Source organism: Anopheles coluzzii, chromosome 2 (genome assembly GCF_943734685.1).
Source record: "Anopheles coluzzii chromosome 2, AcolN3, whole genome shotgun sequence".
NCBI classification, from domain to species: Eukaryota; Metazoa; Arthropoda; class Insecta; order Diptera; family Culicidae; genus Anopheles; species Anopheles coluzzii.
The window spans coordinates 69,663,486-69,691,080 of record NC_064670.1 but is presented as its reverse complement, the minus strand read 5'-3'; the positions used below and the strand labels follow the sequence as shown (position 1 = coordinate 69,691,080).

The 27,595-nt window shown below is 38.8% G+C and overlaps 3 protein-coding genes across 6 annotated transcripts in view; 1 reads left to right on the top strand and 2 right to left on the bottom strand.

Moving 5' to 3' along the window:
• The window catches only part of LOC120948642 (uncharacterized protein K02A2.6), a 112,409-nt gene extending 98,753 nt beyond the window's left edge, over nucleotides 1-13,656 (bottom strand). The window contains exon 1 of one of the 3 annotated variants that reach the window (XM_049605567.1): nucleotides 12,644-13,656. The gene's annotated coding sequence lies outside the window, so the exon portion shown is untranslated. The remainder of the gene's footprint in view (nucleotides 1-12,643) is intronic. The other 2 variants (XM_049605565.1, XM_040365223.2) reach the window with 2 other exon arrangements.
• Nucleotides 13,657-14,799: 1,143 nt separating this feature from the next.
• LOC120951095 (uncharacterized) lies at nucleotides 14,800-19,930 on the top strand. The gene is made up of 2 exons (XM_040369624.2): nucleotides 14,800-15,215; nucleotides 15,275-19,930. Exons 1-2 carry the CDS (start codon nucleotides 15,159-15,161, stop codon nucleotides 19,877-19,879), a joined length of 4,662 nt encoding a protein of 1,553 aa, XP_040225558.2. The 5' UTR covers nucleotides 14,800-15,158; the 3' UTR covers nucleotides 19,880-19,930.
• A 5,877-nt stretch (nucleotides 19,931-25,807) lies between these two features.
• On the bottom strand, nucleotides 25,808-27,166 carry LOC120952220 (uncharacterized). 2 transcript variants are annotated; one of them, XM_040371435.2, is made up of 4 exons: nucleotides 26,948-27,166; nucleotides 26,806-26,874; nucleotides 26,403-26,705; nucleotides 25,808-26,317 (listed from the first exon to the last, which is right to left on the bottom strand). In XM_040371435.2, exons 3-4 carry the CDS (start codon nucleotides 26,680-26,682, stop codon nucleotides 26,262-26,264), a joined length of 336 nt encoding a protein of 111 aa, XP_040227369.1. In that variant the 5' UTR covers nucleotides 26,683-26,705; nucleotides 26,806-26,874; nucleotides 26,948-27,166; the 3' UTR covers nucleotides 25,808-26,261. The 2 variants fall into 2 exon arrangements, with proteins under 2 accessions (XP_040227369.1, XP_040227368.1); XM_040371434.2 differs by having other exon boundaries at nucleotides 26,797-26,874; nucleotides 26,948-27,163.
• Nucleotides 27,167-27,595: the final 429 nt, after the last annotated feature.

Below are 27,595 nucleotides of genomic sequence, written 5' to 3'. Positions count from 1 at the left end.
CTACCGAAGCACCCACGAGAGTTTTCATTCGAAGATACAGTTAAAAAATTGTAAACATTGTTTGGCACAAGATCATCATTGTTCAGCAAACGTTATAAGTGCTTCGAAACATCAATGTATGCTGAGGAAGACTTCATTTCTTATGGGGCAAGAGTGAACAAACTATGCGAAGATTTCGAAGTGAATCGCCTAACAGCAGATCAATTCAAATCGTTAATTTTCGTCATTGGATTACGTTCACCAAAGATAGCTGATTTTAGGATAAGGTTACTGGCAAAACTGGATGAAGAAGGAGTTGAATTAACACTAGAAAAAATAGTACACGAATGAGAACGGATGCAAAACTTGAAACTCGACACTGCGCTTGTGGAAAAGAAAACATCGGTAGATATATCAGTCTGTGCAATCAAACAGAATCATCCTCTATCATCACAATCTGATCCACGGGCTAAGGTAAGCGATTATCAAAAACTTCCTAAAACACCATGTTGGCAATGCGGTGGGATGCATTTTTCAAAAGATTGCCCGTTTCAAAACCATTTTTGCCAAGCATGCCACAAAGTAGGCCATAAAGAAGGTTACTGCAATTGTGTTACACCAAAAGCAAAAAAGCAGGACTTCGTGAAGAATCCTAAGACAAATGCAATATTTTCCGTTCTACAGCTAAATGGAAAATCACTTAGGAAATTTTTACAAGTAACCATACTAGGCAAAAGCATTCGTATGCAATTTGACACTGCATCGGACATAACCATAATTTCAAAACAATCATGGTTGAAGCTTGGATCACCAGAACTTAAACCTACTAATCATTCAGCAAGGTCTGCTTCTGGAAACATGTTGAGCATATTAGGCGAACTTACTAGCACTGTTCAGTTCAAAGATGTTTTGAAAAATGCATCATGCTTTGTATCAGAAAATTCCAATTTTAATTTGTTCGGATTAGATTGGATCGAATTGTTTGGTTTAGAATCACAGCCTCTCTCATCAATTTGCAATCGTGTTCAATCATTTAAAAACACCAATTTTGCAATACAAAGAGGAATTTCCAAACGTTTTCAATGAACATCTTGGTCTGTGCAAGAAAACAAAAGTCAAGCTGTTCCTGAAACAGGATGCTCGTCCAATTTTCAGACCAAAGCGTCCGGTACCATTTACTGCATTTTCAAAAGTTAACGAAGAGATCGATCGTTTGGAAAAATTGAACATTATCACGCCTGTCGATTTTTCTTCGTGGGCTGCACCTGTAGTTATCGTTAAAAAGCCGAATGGAAAAGTGCGTATATGTGCAGACTATTCCACAAGTTTAAACACTGCTCTTGAATCAAACCACTATCCATTACCTGTTCCGGAAGAGATTTTTGCAAAACTTAATGGATCAAAGGTTTTTAGTATCATTGATCTTTCAGATGCATATCTGCAAGTCGAAGTCGATGATCCCTCCAAAGAATTACTAACCATTAACACACATAGGGGTCTCTACCAGGTCAATAGATTAGCGCCAGGGGTAAAATCTGCTCCTGGAGCATTCCAGCAGCTTATGAGTGGTATGATATCGAATCTTGAAGGTACTGAATCTTTTCTGGACGACATTATAGTGTTCAGCAAAACAGAACAAGATCATCACACATTTTTAAGAGCACTTTTCAAGCGTATGGAAGATTACGGGTTTCACCTTAAGGAGGAAAATTGCAGTTTGCTTCAACAACAAATAAAATATTTGGGACACATCGTAGATGCTAGCGGAATTCGTCCAGATCCTTCCAAAATTGAAGTAATAACAAACATGCCTGCACCTACCGATGTTACAAGCCTTCGTTCATTTCTTGGTGCTGTAAACTTTTACGCGAAGTTTGTAAAGAACATGCATCAATGGAGACGGCCCTTGGATGAATTATTAAAGAAGAATGTTACATTCAATTGGTCAAATAACTGTGAATATTCCTTCAACAAAATTAAGGAAATATTGCATTCAGATTTGCTTTTAACACATTACAATCCAGTGAACGAAATCATCATAGCAGCGGACGTATCAAAATATGGCATAGGCGCAGTGGCCATGCATCGTTTTGCGGATGGCAACATTACAGGGTTTTCGAGGATTATATAGACATGTTCAGTGAGTTGTAGATTCGTGCAGGCATATAATAGACTCTTTCAGCGAGATATAGAATTGTTCGGAAGTAGGCGTTGACATGTTCGGTTATACTGTAGAGCTGTCACTTTCGTACCCCTTGGACTGCAGCTTGGATCGTTCTCATCAGGAGGTAAACAAACGGTTTTCGAAAAAATATGCTTTTTTCAACTAATCTACGTATTAAACAGCTTGAGGAATGATTATTAGCTATTTTTAGGATATTTAAGAATGAAAAATTGAATGCTGCGGCACAGTGTGTAAACAAACCAAATGACAACACTACAGAATCGTTGAACATGTCAACGCCTACTTCCGAACAATTCTATATCTCGCTGAAAGAGTCTATTATATGCCTGAACGAATCTACAACTCGCTGAAAGAGTCTATTATATACCTGAATGAATCTACAACTCGCTGAACATGTCTATATAATCCTCGAAAACCCTGTATTATGCTATGATTTTGAAATAGAATACATATCTACAACTAATTTTGGATATGCGGACGTTCTCTCGCGGCTCATGAACAATTACTCCAAAACAGATGAAGAGTTCGTTATAGCTTCATTACAATCGGAAGAGAACATCACAGCAGTATTGGGTGAAGCTATTGAAACGTTACCTATAACATTCAACATAATTCGAAATGCTACATCAAGGTGTCCTGTGTTGCAGGATGTTAAGAAATTGTGTGAAGAAGGATGGCCTAGACGAGCTGAAACTATCGAAAATGAAGAAGTTCGTGGATATTTTGCTCATCGAGAAGCCATCTGAACAGTAAAAGGATGTCTAATGATGGCAGATCGTATAATAATACCAGAAGAATTCCGAAATCGCATGTTAAAACAGCTGCATCGTGGACATCCCGGGATAGAACGCATGAAGTCAATAGCGAGAAGTCACGTCGGGGCGAGTACCGGCTTCGAACGACGAAATCCGTTCGACGCTCATGAGAGAATGAGAATCATGAGATACAACTGTCAAGCATTTAAAGACGTTTATATCTACGGTTCAAGGATGGTAAAGTTTTGAATTTTGATCTTTTTTGCCGTTGGTATTGGATTTCATTCGTTACATCATTATTGGATGATTTGTTATCAATTATAAGGCAGCTTTACTCATTTTCTTGAAATTTAAATTTAACTTAGTTCAAATTAAGGAGGGACGACAGGATTGGATTTACTTTATAAAAATGTATAAAAAACTGATTGATTTTATTTTAAAGAGTTATAAACGTTATTTACATGGTGAAAATGTTTTGCGATATGTTTCTATAAAGTTTCAGCAATGTAACAAATTTATGTGAAAAACATTAAATTTATCCTTTACATAAATATTCAAATATTTATATATATATATATATATATATATATATATATATATATATATATATATATATATATATATATATATATATATATATATATATGTATATATACGAATAATAGATATTCGTATGTTTATTTATATTCCGATATATTTAATGTTTTTTAAATACATGTTCAAAACTTTTTTTTTTTTGAAATAGATCACAAAACATTTTCATAATGTTTCACACCTCTAAGTTCAATTTACTTCAATCATTTAAAGCTAAATTTAAAGCAAAACGTTACATTGAAAACAACATTCGTTCCAAATCCGCGGCGCAAAACCTCGAGGATTTCTCCCCATACAAACGGGAACGTTCGACCCCGGCAGATAGAACTCATTCTTTCACGCGCTTCTTACGGTCTCTCAATGGTACGTTATTTTAAAACTGAGCGCCAAGTGAGCGCCTTCTCACAACAGCGGCGAACGGATCTCGTCGTTCGAAGCCCATAGTCGCCCGGACGTGTTTTGGCCGAAATTAGACAAGCACATTGAAAATTTCGTTAATAACTGTGTTAGTTGCATGAGCCAAGCCAAATCACCAAGCCGACTTCAACCACAGCCATGGCCACAAACAACCAGGTCGTGGGAGAGAATTCACATTGATTTTGCGGGTCCATTTTTCGATAAATTTTTATGTATCGTTGTGGATGCTTACTCGAAATGGCCAGAGGTGAAGATTATGCCATCGGCAACAACATCATCCACTATAGAATTCCTCGAAGAGTTATTTGCGCGGTATGGGAATCCATCAACAATTGTTTCAGATAATGGAAGTCAATTCAAATTCACGCAATTCCATAATTTTTGCAAAGAAAATGGAATAAATCATTTAAAATCCGCTCCATACCACAGTCCAATGGTCAGGCAGAGAGATTTGTGGATACTTTAAAACGAGGACTTATGAAAATAAACAAAAGAGAAAAAATAGCGAGATCTCTACAGGTTTTCCTTCAGGTTTTCCGTTCAACACCATGCAGAACATTAAACGGAAAAACACCAGCTGAACTCATGTTCGGAAGGAAAATGAAAACGTTGTTAACTTTGTTGGAACCCGAAAAGGAACATCAAGTCTCAATCAAGCAAGTAAGACGACGCTTTCGGAAGGGAGAAAATGTCTACGCGAAAGTGTGTATTCAAGAAACAAATGGAGTTGGGCAGCTGGTGTTGTCATCGAGCGGATTGGAAGGGTAAATTACATTATTTTATTAACCGATATACATGGAAGTCGAAAAATCATTCGAAGCCATATCAACCAGCTAATGTTAAAACCTTGTGATCAACCAGACGAAAAATCGAAAAGTCCTTTAAATATTTTGGTTGATATGTTTGGACTTAAACGGGAAAAAGTAAATGTGGAGACCACAAATGGACAAGAAACAATAGTTACACCACTTCAACAGGAAATAACAAATTTGGAGACCACCAACGAACAAGAGATAATAACTGCACCTAATTCACCATCAATTCCACAATCGGAAACAGCAGATTTGGAAACTGAACAAGAAATAACAATCGTACCTATTCCAGCACTTCCATCAGAAGAACAACCATCAAATTCCGTTAATCGTCCAGTTGGACAACAGAGTAAGGAATCAAGACAACAACTAGAGATCGAAATAGGACGACCAAAAAGAAATATTAAACGGCCAGAAAGGTTCGCTCCATTTTTCGTAAAATGGAATTAAAAAAAAGAGATATTATTAGGCCTGATTATTAAACACAAACGGAAATGACACAAGACAAGTGCGTCAAGACAAACGGAAAATAGATATGCATGTTTAAACCGTTCTTGTGATACACAAGTTTCGTTAATTTTTTTCTTTCGTTAAAGCTGTGTCAAAGCCTTTGTCGATGTGTCAAAATGTTCAAAATCAAAATAAAAAAACGTATACAAGTTTATTTAAGACACGATCGTTTATCAAGCTAACAATCCTTGTTTAAAACTTCGAAATGATTTTCTCCCACTTCGTAAGTGACGATAGTAGCAGTGAAGAAGAAACAACGGTAGATCTGGTAAAACAGTGCCGACTGCTTCGAAGTGTTTTCGACCCATTACAGCTTTCTAACCAAGCGTGAGTTAAGCATGTGGATCATTTGTGCAAACCGTGTTATACATGTTTCATTTCGTGGTTGTTAATTTCAGATTTAAGAAAAAAATTCTTGTGCCGAAGGAAATTTTCCTTGACATTCTGGCGGAGATCGAGCCCTCCGAGTCTTTGTTATTCCTAAAAGTGTATGCAGTATTAGATGTGATAATTACATGTGACTATGCTGTTGGTTGTTCAAGCAGTCACTCACTGAAGAAGTTGCTGGAATCCTTTGCTGTTGAACGCAAACCGGGTGCGTGAGCCCTTCATCTTTCGACTACTATCGAACAACAACAGAGGAAGGAAATAACAGCAGCTTTTTAACCCAAAACAGCAGTACGTTACCAGTATCTCCAGCATATTGCCATTTGTATGGATATGGCAGTACACATATTTTTGTTTAAAATGTTAAAATTTGATAATTTCTGAAATAAAATACTTATATTTTGTCGTGAAAGCAACAGTAACAACTCTGTTGTTGTGTTGTGTCGGTCAAACAATCTGAGATTGGCGCCTTTCCGTGACAAAAAGCTGACGGAAAGCAGTTTGACAATTTTGGATTTCCGTTTGTGTTTCATAATAGATATCTTGGCAGTGTGCTTGTGAGTTTGTGTTTCGTCAAATTTTGTTTTTCCAACACACAACACAAACGGATTTCATAATACAAATCTTCCGATTTTGACAACTTGTCTTTACAATTTGTGTTTAATAATCGGGCCTATTGTTACCATGTGATTACATCATGTGATCACAGTACACATTGAGATGAGAGAAATATATTAATTGTTGAATAGCCTTCAAGCTGAACAGTCGTGTCTTCAATTGTTTCATTTTGTACATTACAATTATATGTGTCTACAGACATCACCCTCAATGTGACGAGAAAAATGCCGATTTATTAAGTGTGATTGCAAAATGTATGCTTTTAATATTAAACGAATTTTTATAAAATGTAAACAATTCGTTTATCATACACATATACAGGTGATCCTCAAGTTAGACGATACCTTTTAAACGCGGATTCGGAGATATGCGGTTTTCTAAATTTGATAATTCTTTGAGCAAATTGTACGGATTTGCAACATCCATTATGAAATACCAAATAATTGCCGTATTGATCGAATGTTATACGGACGTCACACGAAGCGTAAACTTTGGCGTAAACTGGATTTCAGCCATACAACCCTATAATCTTTTGATAGGAAGTTTACGCTCTCCCATACAAATCAAGCGTATTTTTTTTAGTTTGCGCTTCGTGTGACGTCCGTTTTAGAAACTATTTAAAAAGGTTTGAAACTGTTATATTCAGTCACAATCACATCAAATAATTAATTTGGTGCCTAAAATAACTATAATAATTTTGCCCTACTTGCAAAATTACACGTAGATTATTGATATTTTAATTGGATATTACGAGATTCGACATACGCAGAAATTCGAGATACTGTATCTTCGGGACGCCTGTATCAGCAACATTCGTCGTATTTGGCAATTGCCGTCGATAGGTCTCTTCACGATTCTAGTCAGTTTTTTGTATGGAGATTGACAGTTGCAGGCTGAAATCATGTAAACACACCATACAAAGCCACACACAAAACTAGCCTGCAATTTCGGTCTACATTATTCTAGCCTCAAAGCTAGAATTAGATTCGAGTACCTGCTGGAAAAATGTCCAAACAAGGTGTTGTTTCATGTATCCCAAGGAGCATTAAACCGATCTGGTGATGAAATCCAGAATCAAAGTGCATGTAGTCCAGGTGGTCTCATAGCATGTCTTTTTGACAGATTGGGTAAATTTTTTTGTTCAAACAAGCTTTCTGGAGGCCTGACGAATACACAAAACACTCTTAAAATCTTTATTATAAAGCAGAAATGAAAAAAACAGCCTTCTAAATTCATACACCTTGGGATAAGCCCATCTGTATGGTATACCCACTTAGATAGCTGCTCGAAAACTCCTATACAATGCAAACAGCTGACAGGCTGAAATTTCAGCCTACAAACTTAAAACGGAGAGAACCCCAATTATGGTTTTATGCCTTTTTCTTGATGGCTTAGAATTCTTGATGGTCAAATATTCTACATGACGACAACTCCTTTATACTCGTTTATAATTTTTTAGTATATAAGGGTATATACGAGAGTACGAGAGTTACAGTTACATATTACGAGAGTACGAGAATAAAAATATATAACACACATAGATTACGATACGCAGACTCTAGTTATGTTAAAAAGCATATACAGTAGAACGTCGATTATCCGGGGACGGATTAACCGGCGGGCGGCTTAACCGTGCGCATAAATCTGACAGCTGTTCATGCGTACAGCGAAAGTTTGCAGCGATAGTCAAGTGGGTAACCAGTTTCTTATTTATTTATTATTTATTTATTTATTTATTTATTATTTATTTATTTATTTATTTATTTATTTATTTGAATCAAAGTTATCGGGCAGTATGCCTAAATAACTTAATGCTTACAGAGTACAATTTTAAAGTATGGCCCTAGAACTAACTTGAATATGCTGACGCAGCTGACTAACGGATTGATTGAAATCTGCTGATAACCCTAACCTATTATACACATCAATCATTTTGAGCAGTGGATCATTGGCACCAAAACCAGTCGATCTAAAAGGGCTTCTTAGTAGCTCTCTACTTCTAAGACCTCTAGAGGGAGTAGAAAAGCAAATAAAATTTAAAATGTCAGGTGCATCAAAATCTCCAATTAATAGTTTATGCATAAAAGTTATCTGAGCCGTAGTTCTCCTATGCTCCTAAACACCGAACATTATACGAAGGACGTGGAATTTGGTTTGACCAGGGAAGATGATAAAACATGAGACGTGTGATTTTTTCTGAATTTTTTCAATTTTATCTATGTATGTGATTTGATGGGGACACCAAACTACACTGGCAAATTCTAGGATGGGACGGACTAAAGAACAGTATAATGTTTTTAAACTGAAAGGATCTTTAAAGTCGGCTGAGACACGTAAGACAAATCCTAACAGTTTAAGAGCTTTAGTGACGATAGTTTGATAATGGCTAGATAAACTAAGCTTACTGTCTAAAATAACTCCTAAGTCCCGAACCTGAGAAAAACGTGGAACGCTGACTTCATTAATTTTGTAGTTATAAATAATAGGATTTTTTTTCTTTGAGAATGTTATACAACTACATTTGCTAACATTAAGTAACATTTCATTATTAAAACACCATGCAGAAAAATAGTTTAACGAGTCTTGTAACATTTCACAGTCGTCATAATATTTAACAGGTAGGAACATTTTTAGATCGTCAGCATATAATAACAATTTAACATGAGGAATAGCAAACACGACATTGTTAATAAATATAATAAATAGTAAAGGTCCTAATATACTCCCTTGAGGAACACCAGATAAATTATGGAATGTGGCAGATAAACTAGTTCCTATCTTAACGTTAATGCAACGATCAGTTAAATAACTTCTTAACCACTCAACAACATTTGTGTGAACACCATACTTTGATAATTTAGATAGCAATAGAAAGTGGTTGACCTTGTCAAAAGCAGCGCAGAAGTCAGTATAAATGACGTCAACCTGTAAGCCCTTGCTAATATAGGAGTGGCAAAAGTTAAGTAAGTATATTAGATTGGTCTCGCGGGAAGCATTTCGATTGCAAGATTTGTTGAATAGTTTGGTCAGTATGGGAATGAGAGCAGCCTGGCAGTTAATGAGAATTGCGCTGGGAATATTGTCAGGCCCAGGAGCGTAGGAAAGCTTCAACAACGAAACAGCAGATTCCACCTCATCATCGTTGATTAGTGGTGTGCATAAATTAACCTCATCATTAATGAAGGATAAAGCCGATGTTGAGTTAGACGGTACCGAGGAATTGTTGGTGTACACAGAAGAGAAATATGAGGCAAATGCATTGCAAAACTCTTCATCTCCGGTTATTATGCAGCTCTGTAGTGACTAGTGGTATTTTCGAAATTCATTTTTGTTCATGAACAGTTGTTAAACCTATAGTTATTGATTAAAATAATATTATACTAACGATTAATCGATTGATTCCAGGTGAATTAATCATAAAACTAGTGAATTTCATTTTTTTATATGCGTTTGACATTTCTTGGAATCCGTTCCCACCCTCCCAACACCACTCAACTGCGGCCCGCGAGAATGTTTTCAACCCGCGATTCAAAACGAGTTTGACATCACTGACTTAGACGGTCCCGTCATATCCCATACAGTCTTTCCCCGAGTTACGCGAATAATGCGTTCCGGAGACATTCGCGTAACTCGGATTTTCGCGTAAGTCGAATATCACATGTTACAGCAAAAATATACTTTATTTATCATAATTTTTGATTGAATTTAGTTCATTTATGTAATTTAATAATTATTTGATGCAATTGGTGTAGAAAATTTGGTTATTTATCGGTAATTATTTTTCATTTGACAATTGATGGAGAAAACTGTACTGATTTGACATCTGAACTGTCAAAAATAAAAATTCGCGTAACTCGAATTCGTGTAACTCGAGTGTCGCGTAACTCGGGGAAAGACTGTAAATTTTATGTCTGTTCATGATGAATACCTCACCCAGGAGATTATTCACCAATCTGTATTTGCGATATGGCGGCCGAAATTTCCACATACGGACGTTACGCGATGCGTTAATTATGTCGTAAATTGGATTTCAGTCATAGAACCCTACATCATCAGAAACTATGTGTACGAAAAAGTTACTCACTATAGAACAGTGTTGCTAACCAAATATGGGTGCTTGGATGATTTTTATTTCATAAAGGGGATGCCTTTCTTTGAGGCAACAAGCAATGCTAGATTGATAGAATCATTGAGATATTCAAATCGAAAGACATCATTGTTTTCTTCTACCAACGTATTGTAAGTGTATCAACAATCATCAAATAATTCCCAGTGATTCTAAATAATTCTGTGGTAAAGATTATACCCCGTTCCATCTATTTGATCATGCGGAGTAGTGTTGTGTGGTACAAAACATTTAAACAAAAAGTAAGACAAATAAGTACTTGCTTCGAACTATCATCCAAGTGAAATCAAATGCTCGCTAGGAAGGTTTGCAAAATCGTACACTATGAACGTTGAACAAATACAATTTTTCATTATAGATTACTCCAAAAATTCGGGTACAATGAAATATAGTGAACACATTGGAGCTGAAAAATTAGGTCCAAATGAAGATCTTAAAAACATGCATATAACGGGTTTATATTTCCCATGGATCGGGCCTTCATACGTAGATGCGTGGATAAGGCTTTGTACGAGTTGTGTTAAACAGTTGAAAAAAAACCAAAATATAAATAATTGAATTTGAATAATCCATTGAAAGTATATCTTGCGGGAAAAATTATCTCATGGTTTAGCAGTGGCATTACAACTAAACTGAACTAAAAACCTGAAATGAACAGCAACTCTTATAGGAAAAAGTAATGGGACAATAATATACACGGAATAAGGACATTCCTAGGTCAGGGTTTCTTTTATATATGGGAAAGTAACAAAGTTGAATGAAGTTAGTGCAATTGTTTTTATTAGCATTTGGCATACACATGGTTGCTTGGTGCTCAAATATTCTTGCAGAAGGTGGGGCAGGTGTCAATAATAAGCCGTGACAGTGGCCCCTGTGGATGGGAGACTCGGATCCATATATCATATGAACATGTCATGACATTTAATAGTAGCTATTCCATAAGTTTAGAACGACTAAATTTTCTGTGGCGTCGACATTACCATCCGTCACATCTTAACCGAATGCCATGGTTACACAGCAGAACGCATCACCTGCCAATTGGACCACAGCATCGAAACCATTCTCTCACCAGACAGCGATTGCCATTATAAAAAAAAATCCTTCATATTTCATTCCTTCATTCGCCTTTTAAAATTCCTTCATAATACTAATTTTTATAAACAACTTTAACCAAAACCAAAATTGTTACAGACAATAAAATCAACAGATAGTTTTAAGTAAACTGAGACTACCCGGTATAAGGTAATTTGCAAGCCACAAATGGCTTGCAAAGCAGATTGTTAAATTTTAGGTATAGATAACATTATTAAAAGAGGCGAATGTGGCCAATCGGCTCAAAGTCTCTATAAAAAAAGAACGACTAAATTAAATTTTTGTATATAGTATGTGGTTGTAAAAATAGTCAATCATAGCAGAATAGTCAAACATCTTCTTCTTTGCCACAACAACCGTTGTCGGTCAAGGCCTGTACCACAGCGGGGCTTGGTTTTCAATAACTTTTTGATAACCCATGGCAGGATAAAAGTCAGTCATACGTATGGGGACACGGTCCATTTGGAACTTGAACCCATGATTGGCATGTTGTTAAGTCGTACGAATTGACGACTGTACCACGAGTCCAGCCGATAGTAAAACATACTGAGAAAGAAAGTGGACCATGGTTCCTGATGTAATGGAAACAGTAACATTTACCACATATTGTAGATAAAACAAAAAAAAAAATGGATGGGCTATGAACCGGGATAGGAATTGGATAGGAACCTGTACCAAGATAGCAACACGGTCATATAGAGTATTAGTAAAAAGACTTCAAAAGAGAACAGAATTGTTTATCTACATGTGCATGAAAGCCTTTAAATGTGCCCTGCAGGCAGTATACACCTCTAAGGTTCTGTTGCGATATCCTGCAACCGGGCCAAATTAACTAGTCAAGCATAACATTTTAGAGTTTACGTTTCTTGTGACGTCCGTATCAGGTGATTTTTGGTGGTAGTTCACAAAAATATTGGTTAAAGAATGCCATCCTATGGTTTCTTCATGACATCCCAACATGAATATCTTTCTAAGCTGAGGGTCCCTTGAATATTCACCTTAGAGAGATTTCACTGTTCTTTTCAACATTTAGAAATTTTGTAAAACAATATGTAGCAATATAGGATGTGAAGAGATATCGCATCGAATGGATAACTTGTATGAACTTCTCAAAGAGAGGTATAGTTTTATCGAAAGAAGTTATTTAAAAAAAAAATTTGAGACTTACGCAGGCAGTTAGTTGAGCCTTAGAGAAGAATATCCGCTTTTATCTGCTTGTATTAATGCTTATTAAACAACAAATTATTCATACAAATTTTTAATTCAAACATAAATAAATTACAGTAGAGGCACTACCAGCTATATTATTTGACAGTATAATTTTTAATCCTCCCGCTAAACCAAGGTGGATAAAAACTAGCAGGTGCTACACTGCCTCTACCCGTTAAACATTGCAAGGGTTGCGAGTGGTATCATCTGTTGGAAATCTTATACAGTGAAACGTCGATTATCCGGGCAGCTCGGGACCGGGCGGTTGCCGGTTAATCGATTTGCACGGATAATGGTCCAAGAAATGTCAAATTCATATGAAAAATATGAAATTCACTAGTTTTATGATGAATTCATCTTGAATCAATCAATAAATCGTTAGTAGAATATTATTTTAATCAATAACTATAGGTTTAACCACTGTTCATGAACAAAAATAAATTTCGAAAACACCACTAGACACTACAGAGCTGCACAAAAAACTGGTTGCCCACATGACTATCGCAACAAATGTTCGCTGTACGTTTGAACAGCTGTCACATTTATGCGCACGGTTAAGCCGCCCGCCGATTAATCCGCCCCCGGATAATCGACGTTCTACTGTAGTATTTGAGATAATCTTTATTTTTTCATAAATTATATATTTTGCAGTGGTATCCATCGAAAAACTCACTAGTTCTAATTTTGTGGATTATTGCAAAATATAATGTCAAAATTCAGGTGTTTTGCTGTGTTATTTGTCGAAAAGATTACTATTTAAATTTTTGTGGATTTTTTCAAAATAAAATCTCAAAATTTAGGTGTTTAGTAAGCTATAATTTGCAATGTCATACCTGCTCTCGGGGTGCTATAATTATAACTGCTTGAACTGAGGGCGAAAAAACTGCCTAGGCTCGCAAGCTCTTTAATGCGAGGGCTCTGGTGCAGTGAACTTGTATGGCGTGCAATCCCTCACGCATCTTCGCAAATCGCTGTCAATTGCATGAGATTACGAAAAATTCAGCAATATTCGAGTAGAATCCCAAGTGACATTGGTTTGAAATTGTTTTCGCATATCTGCTCGATTAGAGCTCGATACGCCGGAAATTGTAGATTTGTGTCTGATCAAGTGTGTTGAAAGCGCTAAAATTTGGTGAGTTCGTAAATTAGTCTTTCTTCTATCGATTGACGATGCCATCGAGGTCATTTTTCATTCAAAGCTATGGTTTTTTGATGAAAAACAAAAGAAAATTTTTGTGATGTTATTTTATAAAAAAAATCGTAATTATATATGTATAAAATGGCTACATGACCAACTATAACGATAGGAAATATCATTTCCGAGCGAATCTAAAAGAAAACAATGAAAAAGCCGCATCAAAGTTGATTTTGATGGCCTTTTTCTAAATTCCCTTAAACTGGTGCAGTTTAAGCGAAGTTTAAGGCTCTAGTTCAAGGGATTTGCTCGTATTCCCGATTATTCGTGCTCGAAAATGTCAACTAAGATATGATACTCGAATGCAGTGATGGGTAAAGTTGGCAAAAATCCGGAGTCGACTTCGATCCGACTCCGATAAATTCGGAATCGACTCTGGAAAGTAGGTCCGCGCTGCAATATCCGGAGTCGTTCGGAATCGTCCGAAAAGACCCGGAGTCGTCCGAAATCGCCCAAAGTCGCCCGGAGTCGTCCGAAATCGCCCGGAGTCACCTGGAGTCGTCCGGAGTCGTTCGGAGTCGTTCGTAGTCGTTCGGAGTCGTCTAGAGTCGCTCGGAGTCGGAGTCGTTCGGAGTCGTTTGGAGTCGTTTGGAGTCGCCCGGAGTCGTCCGAAATCGCCCGGAGTCACCCGGAGTCGTCCGGAGTCATCCGGAGTCGTTCGGAGTTGTTGGGAGTCGTCCGGAGTCGTCGGAGTCGTTCGGAGTCGTCCGGAGTCGCCCGGAGTCGGAGTCGTGCAGAGTTGTTTGGAGTTGTTCGGAGTCGTTCGGAGTCGTCGAAGTCGTTCGGAGTCGTCCGGAGCCGCCCGGAATCGGAGTCGTCCGGAGTCGTTCGGAGTCGTTCGGAGTCGTTCGACTCCGGACGACTCCGAACGACTCCGGGCGACTCCGGACGATTCCGGAAAACCCCGGACGACTCCGAACGACTCCGACTCCGGGCGGATCTAGTGGTTCCATTTCGCCGGAGTCGAAATCGAACTAACAATAGTCGGAGTCGGATCGGAGTCGTGGGTGCGCTCCATACAGCACATCATTACTCGAAAGCTCGTAATGTTTGGCGGGTTGCTCGGAACATCTTCAGCTTGCCAGATTCATACACCTTGAGTTTTACCTTTTCTAATTCAAACACCTAGTTCTGTATTGACTTCACGAAATAGCGCCAAACAATCATAACATGAAAGTGACAGTTGCTTTTGATGCACCTTAGCAAGCATTAACTTGATGATAAATTTTAGAAACAATAACAGCTTGTGTGTTTTTTCTAATCTGTTACAAATATTACGATGGATGATTTCGACATATACGGCGATCTCGAGTATATTGAATCAGAAGCGAAAACCGTAAGTAAAGGATGTTAATACGAAATTATCCACACCACAGTAAACTTTTCGTGTTTCAGGAAAGCCAAGAACATCTTGCATTGCAACGCAGAATAACAGAATTGCAGGATAAGTTAATCGCAGTTGAACAAGAGAAAAATGATATCATAAAAAAGAATGATATTCTACTTGAAAACGTATCTTCTCTTCTTTTGACCGCCAAAGCCGAACTAAAGAGAAAGGATGCAGTAATAGGTGACTTACGAAAGCAATGTGATAATGTGGTTTTCAGGCGTGGAAATCATGTTGGAAAAGGTAAAAAATGCGTTTCCAAGTTCACTCAAACATCTGTAAAGCTCTTAGTGCATTCTGGAATACAAACAGTCCCAACAGAGGAAACCGCCGATCCAATTTGGAGCAAGAGTTGTCCTGATAACGACGCGAAATCAGAACAATACCACAAGTATGATCGTGAAATGGAACGCGAATCTAAAAAAATCGTAGCACACAGACAAATTCGTGATCATGATAAAGTAGATACTAGAGGTGTTCGGCATCGTGATAAGGAGGGGAAAGATTATCGCGATCGATGTACAAGTGATAGAGAACTAACTCGATATAGATGTCGTTCAAAACATCGAACGAAATCTCGTGAACCGAATCGTTTGTGCGAATATTCCAGTTACGAACTAAGTCGCGATAGAGGTGTGCACGATCGCAAGAAAAATATGAACGCAAAGAAAGATTATCCGTCATCTTATTCAACGAGTTGTGTCGGACGCGATATAAAGACATGCATCAGTGAAGATAACAAAAAAAGAGATTTGTGCGGTATAATTGCACCAGAATCATTTGTCAATAAAACTAATAATGGCAAGAAAGTTTCTAAGGATGCTGAGTGCGGACGAGTGAAAACTAGTGACGTAATAAAAAACAAGAGTGAATTAAGAGCAGATGGCACACATTCATCAACTGAAAAACGGAAAAACTTTGAAAAAAGTTTAAACATAAAACCTATTGTATTTCGTGATGTTACAGCAAAAGTAAATACTTCCAATTTTGACTTAGGCTCCTGCAATGCGAACAGTTTACTGGGTGATGATGTTGTTAGAAGAGAGGATTGTGATGAATATTTGTGTACTGTTATGTATGAAACTAGAGGAAATGCTACTAATTTTACTTCCAAAAGTGAAGGTGCTCGGGACGTATGCGAATTAAAGAGAAACTTGCATATAGATAAGCCTTACGGTGGTGCTTTGTTAAACCACGGAGCCTCGGAAAAGCGTTCTAAATCGTTAGAGACTAATAAAACTAGCGTAATTTCAACTTCAAACAGCACAATAGAAGAAGCTAAAGTATTTCACATGAATAAGACCAAAGCTCATTTGTCATCTGAAACAAACGAAATGATCCCGAATATAATGGGTCACTCAGAAAATACAGACGTCCTGGATGTAACAAAGCCTTTTTGTACGTTCGGAACATGTAATGGTGAAAATATTTTAAAAATTGGAACATTGTTTAATCCCTTAAATAATTCAGAAAAAGTACAGAATAAAAACTACATAAATAAAAACTGTACAAATAATTGCATAACCAGTGTGACCAGTGCAATTGAAGCAAATAGTTCACATGAAATTGTACACATAACATCGAGGGCGAATGTAATGAATTCTAATATAATATGTGATACAGAGAAATCAGGCTGCCTGAATGAAGTAGACTCCAAACCAATTGAAAGAGGGAATGACGATAACCATCAGAAAGTAGATGACCATATAAATGTTGTAAATGAATTAAATAAGCAGATAAGAACATCTAAAGTAACTTCCAACGCCGAAAGTGCTAATAACGAGCTTGATACGGACCTGTGCTTTGGCACGTCAGAGATGTCGATGCATTCAGTTTTAGAGAATCGGAAAATAGAATCAATAGATACTCATCAAAATCGTTCAGTTCTTATTAAACGCAGCGAAAACAAGGTAACCCAAATAAATACGACAGTCGAACATGTAACATCGAGGATGAACGAAACTAATTTTCATGTAGCGTTTAAGTCGGAAGACAAGACTTTTAAAGAAACAGAATCAAATATTGGAGATAAAATAGAGGAAAGTCGTGGCACATGTAAAATATCATCAAAAGAATATTCGAAATCTAAACATGCTGCTAACGTTCACACATCAATTAAAAAAAAGTTAAAGGAAACTCCTAAAAATGTTGAAGCGAAAGTAAAGCAATCAGTTACAGAAAAACAGGAAGAATTGCCAGACATATGCAAAAATAGTTATGCTGTAACGAAAAAGACATCAAATGACTTAAAACTGTCAACACTCTCGTCAATGGATTGTAATAAGTACGCAATATCGGTCGATGTCAAAACCGCAAAGGAAACAAACCAGGAAAATATAAGTAATAATTTGGCTTGTAGGAGTGAATTAGAGCTTCCCCACGTTGCTAAAAAGGTTGAATATGCTATGGAAGCGATGAATTCCAGTATAGATACAAAAAGCCACAAACACATATATTTATCGAATTCAGATGTATTTTCGAACGAAAACAATGCACGCATTCCGCATTCCTTACGTGCACGACGTGCAAATAGTTGTTATGTTGGACAAGAGAGTAGTGAAAATCGGCAGTCAGAAACAATAACGATCCAAACTTGTTTTCATACCTTCGATATGAATGGCTCAGTGGTAGAACAAACACTGCCTGATACTGTCTACCCCAACGCTAACATAACCAAGAGTTTGGGGATAGTCACCGAAAATAGCAATTTAGGGTTTAATGTAGAAGCAGAAGTCAATAATCAAAAAATCAATAATGAATCTCAAAAAATTGTTAGGAATAAGTCAAAAATTTCCATTGAACATACGTGTGACATGCGTGAAAGGCTACGGAAACGGCTTAATATAAATTTGCCAAACACAGTTGTTCGAAGCGAATTGATTACAATGGCCCAATGTCCTAAACGAAGACTATCTATGGAGAGTGCTACTTCATCAAGCAAAAAGCACAAATCCGATATCGATATACGTGCTAGTACAAATAAGCTTCTAGCTTCACCAACAGGTGGCAATCTTTCTTCGTCCTATTTTTCCCAAATAGCATTACCGATCACTTCTGCCTTAGACAGTATTCCAAGCAAGTTACAAACACCGATATTAAAACGAACAGAAGAAACTGCCATGACACCAATGGTTGTAGTGCATTCTCCGGCCAAACCTTCGAATCAATTGACACTTAACAATAATTTGGATGTTTGCTATTATCCTTTAGATGACTTCTCAACGGTAGAGCAAATAATGGATTCGCTTTTCCAAACACCCATTAAAAATGAGGACCAGAATAATGCTGTTGTGGCTCCGGGATCAAATAATTTTGATATCATTGATAGCGCGCAAAACGTTGTACCTAAAGAATGTGTTGTGAATTCTCATAATTTGATGGCACATTCGACGCCACTTAATACTAAACCATTGTCAAGAATTGACAAGAATGATCGCACTGCCAGCAAACGTAAGTTAATGGACGAAAGAGTGCAACAAATTCCAATACCTTTAGCGTCAGACACGATGGATTGTGCAATGAAAGAAAGAAATGTGCATACGAAACGGGTAGCGAACACAACAAAATCAAGTGAGAAGTTAGCTGAACCCGGTACTGAAGAACCAGTTGAAACGTGTACTGACTTCCCCATAAAGTGCATTGATTTAAAAAACAAAACAGAACACTTTTCAACAAATCTGGGAAGTACGCTTTTAAACCATAACAATACATATGAAACTCTGACTTCTGTTACCTCTTTCCAGCCAACGATCAATAGTTCAAATTCGTCTAACAGGCCATCTGAAGTGCATAATTTTTCCATAGCTTCGTCAAAAAAGTTTAAAGCGTCGGAAACCATTCGTATAAATATGCTATTAAAACAAACAAATCTTAAGCTAATGCAGGAAGAGGTTTCAATGAATAGCCAAACAAAAACGGAGTTACCGAAGAAGTCCCTAAACATGTCAGAATCAGATGAATCAGCAGAACTACAATTCGCTCAAAGTTCTTGTAAGCATTTTAACAATGCAGTGCCATGGCAGGTTCCAGAATCGCTGGACGAAATGGATGTTTGCAGTACGTATAGACCATCGTCTAGTAAATGCCCAGACGACAGAACAAAACTTGACACAAATAGTTCAGACGAGAAAACAAGTAAAAATCCTCGCAAACCACCTAGGAAGCAGACAAACGTTGACGAGGAAAAAAAGACAGGCCACAAATGCAAAAAAGAATCAAAACACAAAAAATATATAATAGAAACATCAGATGATATAAATAATACGAACCAAATAGATGCTAACAATAGGAAAGAACTTCATATTGCAAAGAGTGGCAATGAATCTGAAATAGCTGTTAATCGAAATTGCAGAGTAAAATGTGCAACGGCTAGCATGCAAGATAAAGATGATAAAGAGAAAGTAGCTGTAGTGAATATATTTGATTCAGCAGAGCCCATCTTGAATAGTTATAGCCAAAATCTTTCACTAGCCGATAATGCTTTAAATAATTCGCTACAAAGCACTCAGAAACGTGAAGCGGTTCCTGCGCTTGCTTCGGTGCGTTATGTACGGGAAATGCGCATAGTAAAAGAAAGCCCTTCTTTGATGCGAGTTTTTATAAGAAGAAAATAATCTTAATCCGTATAACTGTAATCGTAATAAAGTTAATGATGTTCATGTACATTTCCAGAGTCCTGAGTATATTTTATGATTGTAGATATTTTTTATGCTGATCTATTAAATTAGCAACGGAAGTGCTGATAAATTCAACTGTACATACAGCCGGGACCTATCTTCGATTGAATGCCCACTATTATTGGTGTTGCGAACGCGACACTTAAATTTTATGAATTTTATTTAAATCAATTTCTCTTTACGAGTGATCGCTTAGACGGTCTCGATTTCAAACTTGATGGTCAGTTACGAATTTCACACTAGGTTTACGGAACCCGTCAATTTGACGGAATTTGAACTTAGAAAAGAAAAATACTAAAAATACCTTGTATTTAATCTTGATTTTTACTTTTCGTAAATTAATCATAACATACTATGAGTGTGAGTCGGTCTCGTAGTACAGTCGTCGACTCGTACGACTTAACAACATGCCCGTCATGGGTTCAATCCCCAAATGGACCGTGCCGCCATACTGACTATCCTGACTATCCTGCTAAGGGGGGAAATCAATTAGGGCGGTGGCAACGCTCATCGGATGCGATTTGATCGGACGAGATTTGTATGGGATTTGACAGATAACGTCGGACGTGCGATTTCGTCGTTCTACGTTATCTGTCAGAGCGTTTCTACATACACCGAGAATGCAGCTGAGAAAAAAACTGACAGCATGCTTTGACAGCGACTGGCAGCATTTTCGGTGAGAGAATTCTCCTCGGCATGCAAAGAACGATGGAGCTGAGAAAAAATTGAATTGGCAGTTTATAGCGATCGATCAATTATAGTTTGCATTTTTGCCGTCTAATAATCGTATAAATATTATTAAAAAGTAAAAGAAACTTTTTTGATTTCATTTTAGCGATTAAAATGGATTTTTTCAACATCATTTTAAAAGTCTCATCTCAGCGCTTTTCAGAGCTTCTACACACACCGGCGTGAGAAACCGGTTGTCAATTCTCTCACAGCCATCTCTCAGCTGCATTCTCGGTGTATGTAGAAACGCTCTCAAATCCCATACAAAAATTTGACAGGACGTCCGATAAAATCGCATGCGAAAAAGCGTTGCCACCGCCCTTAGTCACTGCCCATATAACCAAGATCAAGGTGTCTTTATTAAGGAGGTGAATTGTTAGCGCGTTTTCCGGGCGCCATCATTGAGTATTGTTATGTCAAATCGCATACAATTTTCTATACCCCCCTCCAGCCCTCCCCGATTTTAATACCGGAGCCACCAGTATTGTTATGTCAAGTCGTGAAATGTCAATTTGCTCTGAAGCAAGGTGTATGGATATTAGGAGGTGAAGTGCTTCAGAGCAAATTGACATTTCACGACTTGACATAACAATACTGGGGGCTCCGGTATTGAATATCCATAGAAAAAAATGAAAGCTCCACAGCTTTATTGGTTTGATCAATAGATGGCGTATTACAACTCATCATTATATTGCTATCCTTTTCTTGCAATGTGTTTCGACAAGTTTCATCTTATCAAGACCTATATAGCCTTCTAACTTTCTGAGCAAAAATCTATATGAATGGTCGTGTGGTCAGATACGTGGGTATTAACACCAACGACCATTATTCAAATCTCACTTGCTTCAGTGCTGGTGGTTTCCATCGGAGTTTAGTATTTAAACAATCGTATCGCCGTTCTAGTTCTAGCGATGCATAACTTCAATGCGAAACCATACAACAGTAGAGAGGAAATGAGAAAGCTCTCCTGCAAGCGATGAAGCTCAACTGGTTCGGGTATCCCACCAACAGAGAGCGCCACCAGCTTTTTCGCTATTTTTAGAATGCATGAGTCGTTTGCCGTCTGCTAAACGAAGTCTTTCTATATTCCGTTTAGGTAGAGAACTTGAGTCGTTTAGAAGCCGTTTAGTGGTCGTTTAGTGGATTTGTGGCACTTGGGATGTTGTTAAGTCGTACGATTTGACGACTGTACCACCAGACCGGCCCAGACAGGTGGGTTGATTACATTTAGTTTATTTAGTTAAGTTGTACAATTTTCCAACAAAAGACAATGTAGGTATGACAGAGAACCATAAACCACTTATTATCAAACAAAAAATCTTGATACAGAAGATGAGAGTAGAACAGTTGGTGCGACCATCACATGCTTGGAGACAGACGGCCTCAGCACAATTTTTCGATCGAACCAACTCTTGGTCAGTCATTTCGCGATAGTCACGGGAGATATGCGGTGCATGCGAGTGGTTCCAAGAAACAAAATGAGCATGCTTTCTCCCTCTATCTGTTTTGATTATCTGTCGGGTCAAACAGAGCGAGAAAATATGCTCATTTTGTTTCTTGGAACCACTCGCACGCACCGCATATCTCCCGTGACTATCGCGATGATCACCGACTGAAAATGTCGCGACCAAGTGACTGACCAAGAGTTGGTTGCACACACTCGGCCTCAGCACAATTTTTCGATCGAAAAAATTCGATAGGCGCTCACGTAAAACTGACAGTATAACTATCGGCCTCAGCACAATTTTTCGATCGAAAAAATTCGATAGGCGCTCACGTAAAACTGACAGTATAACTATTTCTTTTATACCCCTACATGAAGTTGGCCCCCAGGTAAACAATTTTTAAAATAATTTTTTATCACCCAAAATATTGAAAAAGAACCAAAACATTTACCAACTTGCTTTTAAATAACGTTTTTCAAAAACATCAACCTTGTTTTATGGCATTTTTCTGATATTCGATAATTTCCGCAGCTCAATGTGTCGCGGATTTTTCCCCATACAAAGCGGAACGATCGAATTTTTGTAGCATCCCAAGCTCCCGACCACGCTGGTTTTCGCTGGTCTTTTCGGGGGTAATTCGTTAACGAATTATCCCCGAAAAGACCAGCAAAATACATATCATTTTCGGGGATAGTGAACACACGTGAAGGATGAACCCATGCAAAAAAGAGCTAAAAATAGAAATGAACATTTGAATTCACTCCCTTCCCTCATATTCCAATTCATGCTCATGCTTCATCCTTGATGCTACCAACCACATCGCTAATTCTACTTCGAATCACTTTGCCAGTTGCACCACCATATTATTATTCATGATCGTGCTATTTGCTTGTTTTGTTGTGTGAAGGAGTACTGATACTAAATGAATTAAAAGAAATAAATAAGACAATAAAAATAACACATTGACTATTAAACACGCATTTCTAACAATGAGTAAAGGGGTCTGAAGTTACTGGAGCTGCATGTTTTAAAAAGAAATCAAAACTTTAAATCATCAATGAAAACAATAAAAATGGAATTGAACTCATGTCGACCATGGTGCAAACATTAGACCATTACCATTTGACCTTTACTAGTTCATGAACATGAATCGTTATCTTTCAGTTTTAAACCCTTCAAATATAGCACAATGAACAAAGAGATGTGTAAAAGTTCATCGATGCGTGTGAGAGAGAAGAGCTGATGAATTGAAAGAGATGGCATGAGTTTATGTTCATCATCCCCGAAAAATTTCGCTTGGGATAGTTCATTTTGCTCGTGACCCAAGTGACATTTTCGAGCATATTGATAGCGTTTTTCGAGTTGCTGGAAGCTTAAACAGCAGGCTTAAAATTGGCTTAAAGAGCAAGCGATATTGCTGAGTTTAAGCTTATTATAACAGTTGAAACGTCAGTGTGAAGCGTTTTTTCTGGTGCCATTTTGAGAATTGTCATCACGTTGTGCACAAGTTACCGGCCCAAAACAAAACATGCGTACTTTTCAATCCATATTAAACAACAAGTTTATTATAAAACACTCCTTCACGTTGTTTTGTTATTTTCCCTGCGTTTCTCCGCTATTCTGATGCTCCTGGATAGATCGTTTATTTCTTTTTACTCAGTGTTTTGGCTGTTGAACACCGAGGACGAAACTGCAAGCTTCTTCCCGCAGTGCAAGTGACAGCGATTTGCGAGGGCGCGCGAGGGCTCGCACGCCATACAAGTTCACTGCTCCAGAGCCCTCGCATTAAAGAGCTTGCGAGCCTTGGAAGTGTCATATGAGCGAGACAGCTGTATGTCAAGTGTATGGCTATCTCTTTCTGGCAAGAAAAAAGCTCCAAAATGCAACGGTGTTGGTGGACAAAATTTAAATGGCCAAAAATTTTGACCACACACACTCTCTCTCCCGGTGCCTTCCCCTGTCCTCTCTTCCTTCAGGCCCCTTCCTCTTATTTGCACGCGCCGCTCGCTTGTGTGCTATAGATCATCAGCTGGTACTGGTATATGGTAGGGTTGTAGTTGTATCTTGAATTGGCGATTGGTACATATATATGTAGTGTATTTGGTTTTACCTGTGACCTTGACGATGCGAGAGCCGATCAATTCTGGTTTTGAAGCAATATTTTTGCTATGCTGGTGGTTGCTGTTCCGTGCCGTTTCTGATGTGGCCATTTGATCGCCATGTCGATCAATGGTTATGAAGCCAATTTCAAACGAGCGAAGGTGAAGGGATAGTTCCGAACCGGATTTTTTTTATCATGTGTGATACTCCAATGTTGATCTCGACCTGATGTAAGCTGGTTTTATCGGCTGTATGAGATAATGTATTCATGTGTTAAAAAATGTCGCAATTATTTTCTATCCTGATTTTCCTGAAAATTGACCCATAATTCAATACGATTTGACTATTTTCATTGATTTCTCATACAACGCATGGAAAGAGGTAAACTGGCCTCGCCGATTTATTTATCTCCGCTCCCAACCATTCATCACCCGAACCACCCATAACCTCATCATTCCATCCACATGCAACGACATTTCCCTCTTCTTTAGCAGCAAAGGTCTCACCCGAAGCTTCTACTAACTGCTTCTTTCCATTTTCCGTTCTCTTCTTCTTCTATTTGCCGTATCCATCTACCTGGTCATGCCAGCCAATGCAAGCTTTAGCGTCTTTTTTAGTACCACACACCCGGCTGGCCAGTCCTTACTACGAGGGGACCGTCTATATGAGGCTTGAACCTATGACGGGCATGATATTATCATCCTTTATTTATCCAGTGGCGGATCTAACGGTAGGCGGACTAGGCGGTCGCCTAGGGCCCCGCCGATTAAGGGGCCCCGTAGATCGTCATTCTATAGTATGCCGTATGGACAGAGTACTAGCGACAAGGGCCCCCGGAAGGATGGACGTAGGGGCCCCGAGGCTGGCGAATCAATTTTAGAGCCTATGACTGATGATCGTAGGGCCCCCCGACGCGTTCAAACTCCCAACAGCCAGTTTAGTGCCGCTACCACCTCACCCCCCTCCCCACCCCCACGGACCACCATTTACCATTTACAGGGGGCCTCAACTCGTCTTACCGCCTAGGGGCCCCGATACCCTTAATCCGCCACTGTATGTATCCTGACCACTCTGACCACTCTCGGTTCCGTGTCAAGATCCTCATTGAGGACATCACACGCTGACAGCGCCTTTTTCAACGGTGAGCCCTCAGGATCGGGCCGTGATCTGCGCACATCCTTTTGAACGTGTCACCAACTGATAATAAAACGTTAGAAACGGACTCTCTCACCCGCAGGTACCCATCTTCTACCATCTGCTACACATTATTTGACACACCATGAACAGCTTCCTTTTGTCTGTCTTTGCGAACGACGATGGGCTGGATCGTTCAGTACCAGGAGTAGGACATGGCCTACCCATCGCGGACAGGCGAGTATGGTGCGCTATAAGCTACCAGATCCACCACGTTAATCCAATGATAAACTAGCAGCATCCTTGCTATTGGGGTTTGTAAAACACAAGACAAAGCAAAGCGACATGGGCAATCGAAATGCAGTCCGCAAAAATCCGCTAGTGAACGTGCATATGAACCTTTTAACAAACTAAATATATGTCATCATGTTCATTCCGCTTTAAAAAATGCGTAGTGTTTTATGAGAATATAAACTAGATTTATTTATCTAAAATGTAGTGTAAAACCCGCACATACGGGTGGATGCCCTAAGCAGTCGCATAAATGTAAGTTTGGTTTAAGCGTCTAGCAGGGAAATTCTCTAAACTAGAGAAGGATTGGGTAGCAATTTTACTTGCGAGTGGGGGGTGGGTTCCTTTTTTGGGGCCCCTCAAGACCACGGGGCAAAATTAGCGCTTATTCCGCCCCTTCACACACACGCACATTTCAAAACACTTAACATAAAATTAGGCATATCGATTTATGACTTAAAGCGCACTTAAGATTAAACTTAACTCGTTAACATAAAGTTATTTTTCCAATTAACACAATAACACTATTAACGCGATGTCGTGTAGATGGGCGGAAGTGGGTTCACGTTAACAATTTGCCACTGTCGCCACTGTGATGAGTGTTTGTCGCCTTTCCGGGGTTATTCGGTGGTATGTTGGTGCTGCCAGCGAGCGACCGTCGATGAAATCGATACACCTGAGGGAATATAAAACATTTGTTTTAGAGGGAAGATAAATCAACAGATCTAGATGTAGCGATAGTGCATCTAGAAGGAACTCACTTGTGGGGTTTTTTCTCCTGCCAGGAAATTTGACCGCAATCAGTAGTGCGGTCGGTTCGGTCCTGTTGCTGCTGCAGCTATTGTGGGACAGCGGATAATGCAGATCCGAAGGGTTGAATTCCTGCCCCGAACGTTTCAACGTTTTTTCCTCGACACCGTCCGGCGGCGCAATCGGGGCACCCGGTGCCGGCTGGGCCTCTAGCGTATGGTGCTGGTAGAGCCCGACTCGTCGCCGTACAGCTTCCGGGGGATCTTCTTGAACGGTTCCTCGTAACCCCATGTTCCAGGATAGAGGAAAATTGGCTGCAAAAAAAGGAATAAACACCACGATTAGCATCCTAGTCGCTAGCGTCACCAAACAATCTTCTTCTTCTTTCGTGGTCCGCTTACATACCGAACATACCGAATCATATAAAATGCAACGCACAGTCGCAAACACCTGCGGCAGGCCCATATTGTTTCTGCATTATATCTGCAAGTTAAAACAGGCCATAGTCTATTAAAATAATGTTTCTTTATCATGATAATCGCTGGATAACACTTACCCGTTGTCTTATGCTGTGTTGTTCATCACACCACTTTCCTACGCCGGTACATGCACGTACCGCTTCCGACGGAGCCAGCACACATTGGGAAGGACTTCTACCACTTTCTTTAGCTAAAATGGCACTTACTTACGTAAAATTAAGAACTTAATTATTAAAAAACTTACCGCACTTGATCAGCCAACAACATTGTTTACGTTTTTTTACACACACACAACCTAACTTCTACAGTGACAGCAGCCGTATAGCACCAACACAACGAAAGGTGTCAGGCAAGACGTCAGACGATCTTAGGCGAGGGGTAGGAAGGAGATCGGTGGTGAGGGACGTGAAAGCTCAGCTCGACAGAATCGCTATAGGAGGAAGCGTGACAACTAGACTAGACTAGAGAAATTAGAGCGAGAGGTACCTCACCAACCCTCGCATTGTTTGCCGGGATTGTTTGTCCGGCTTCTACCGAAGTTCTGACATAAACTTCAACGCTTCAACACATCGTTGTTCACTCACACACCCATGTTTTCAAGCGTTCATATGAGGCAATGGGTTAAATCGAGCTGTTCACGAGGGGACCCAGGTGTGTGAGTGAACATGGGTGTGTGAGTGAACAACGATGTGTTGAAGCGTCCCCGAGTGTTGTGGGCAGCCGTG

Coding starts and splice junctions, on each gene's coding strand:
- LOC120951095 (XM_040369624.2), top strand. CDS start 15,159: ATGGATGATTTCGACATATACGGCGATCTCGAGTATATTGAATCAGAA. Junction 15,216..15,274: donor TTGAATCAGAAGCGAAAACC/GTAAGTAAAGGA, acceptor TTCGTGTTTCAG/GAAAGCCAAGAACATCTTGC.
- LOC120952220 (XM_040371434.2), bottom strand. Junction 26,318..26,402: donor CAGGAGAAAAAACCCCACAA/GTGAGTTCCTTC, acceptor ATATTCCCTCAG/GTGTATCGATTTCATCGACG.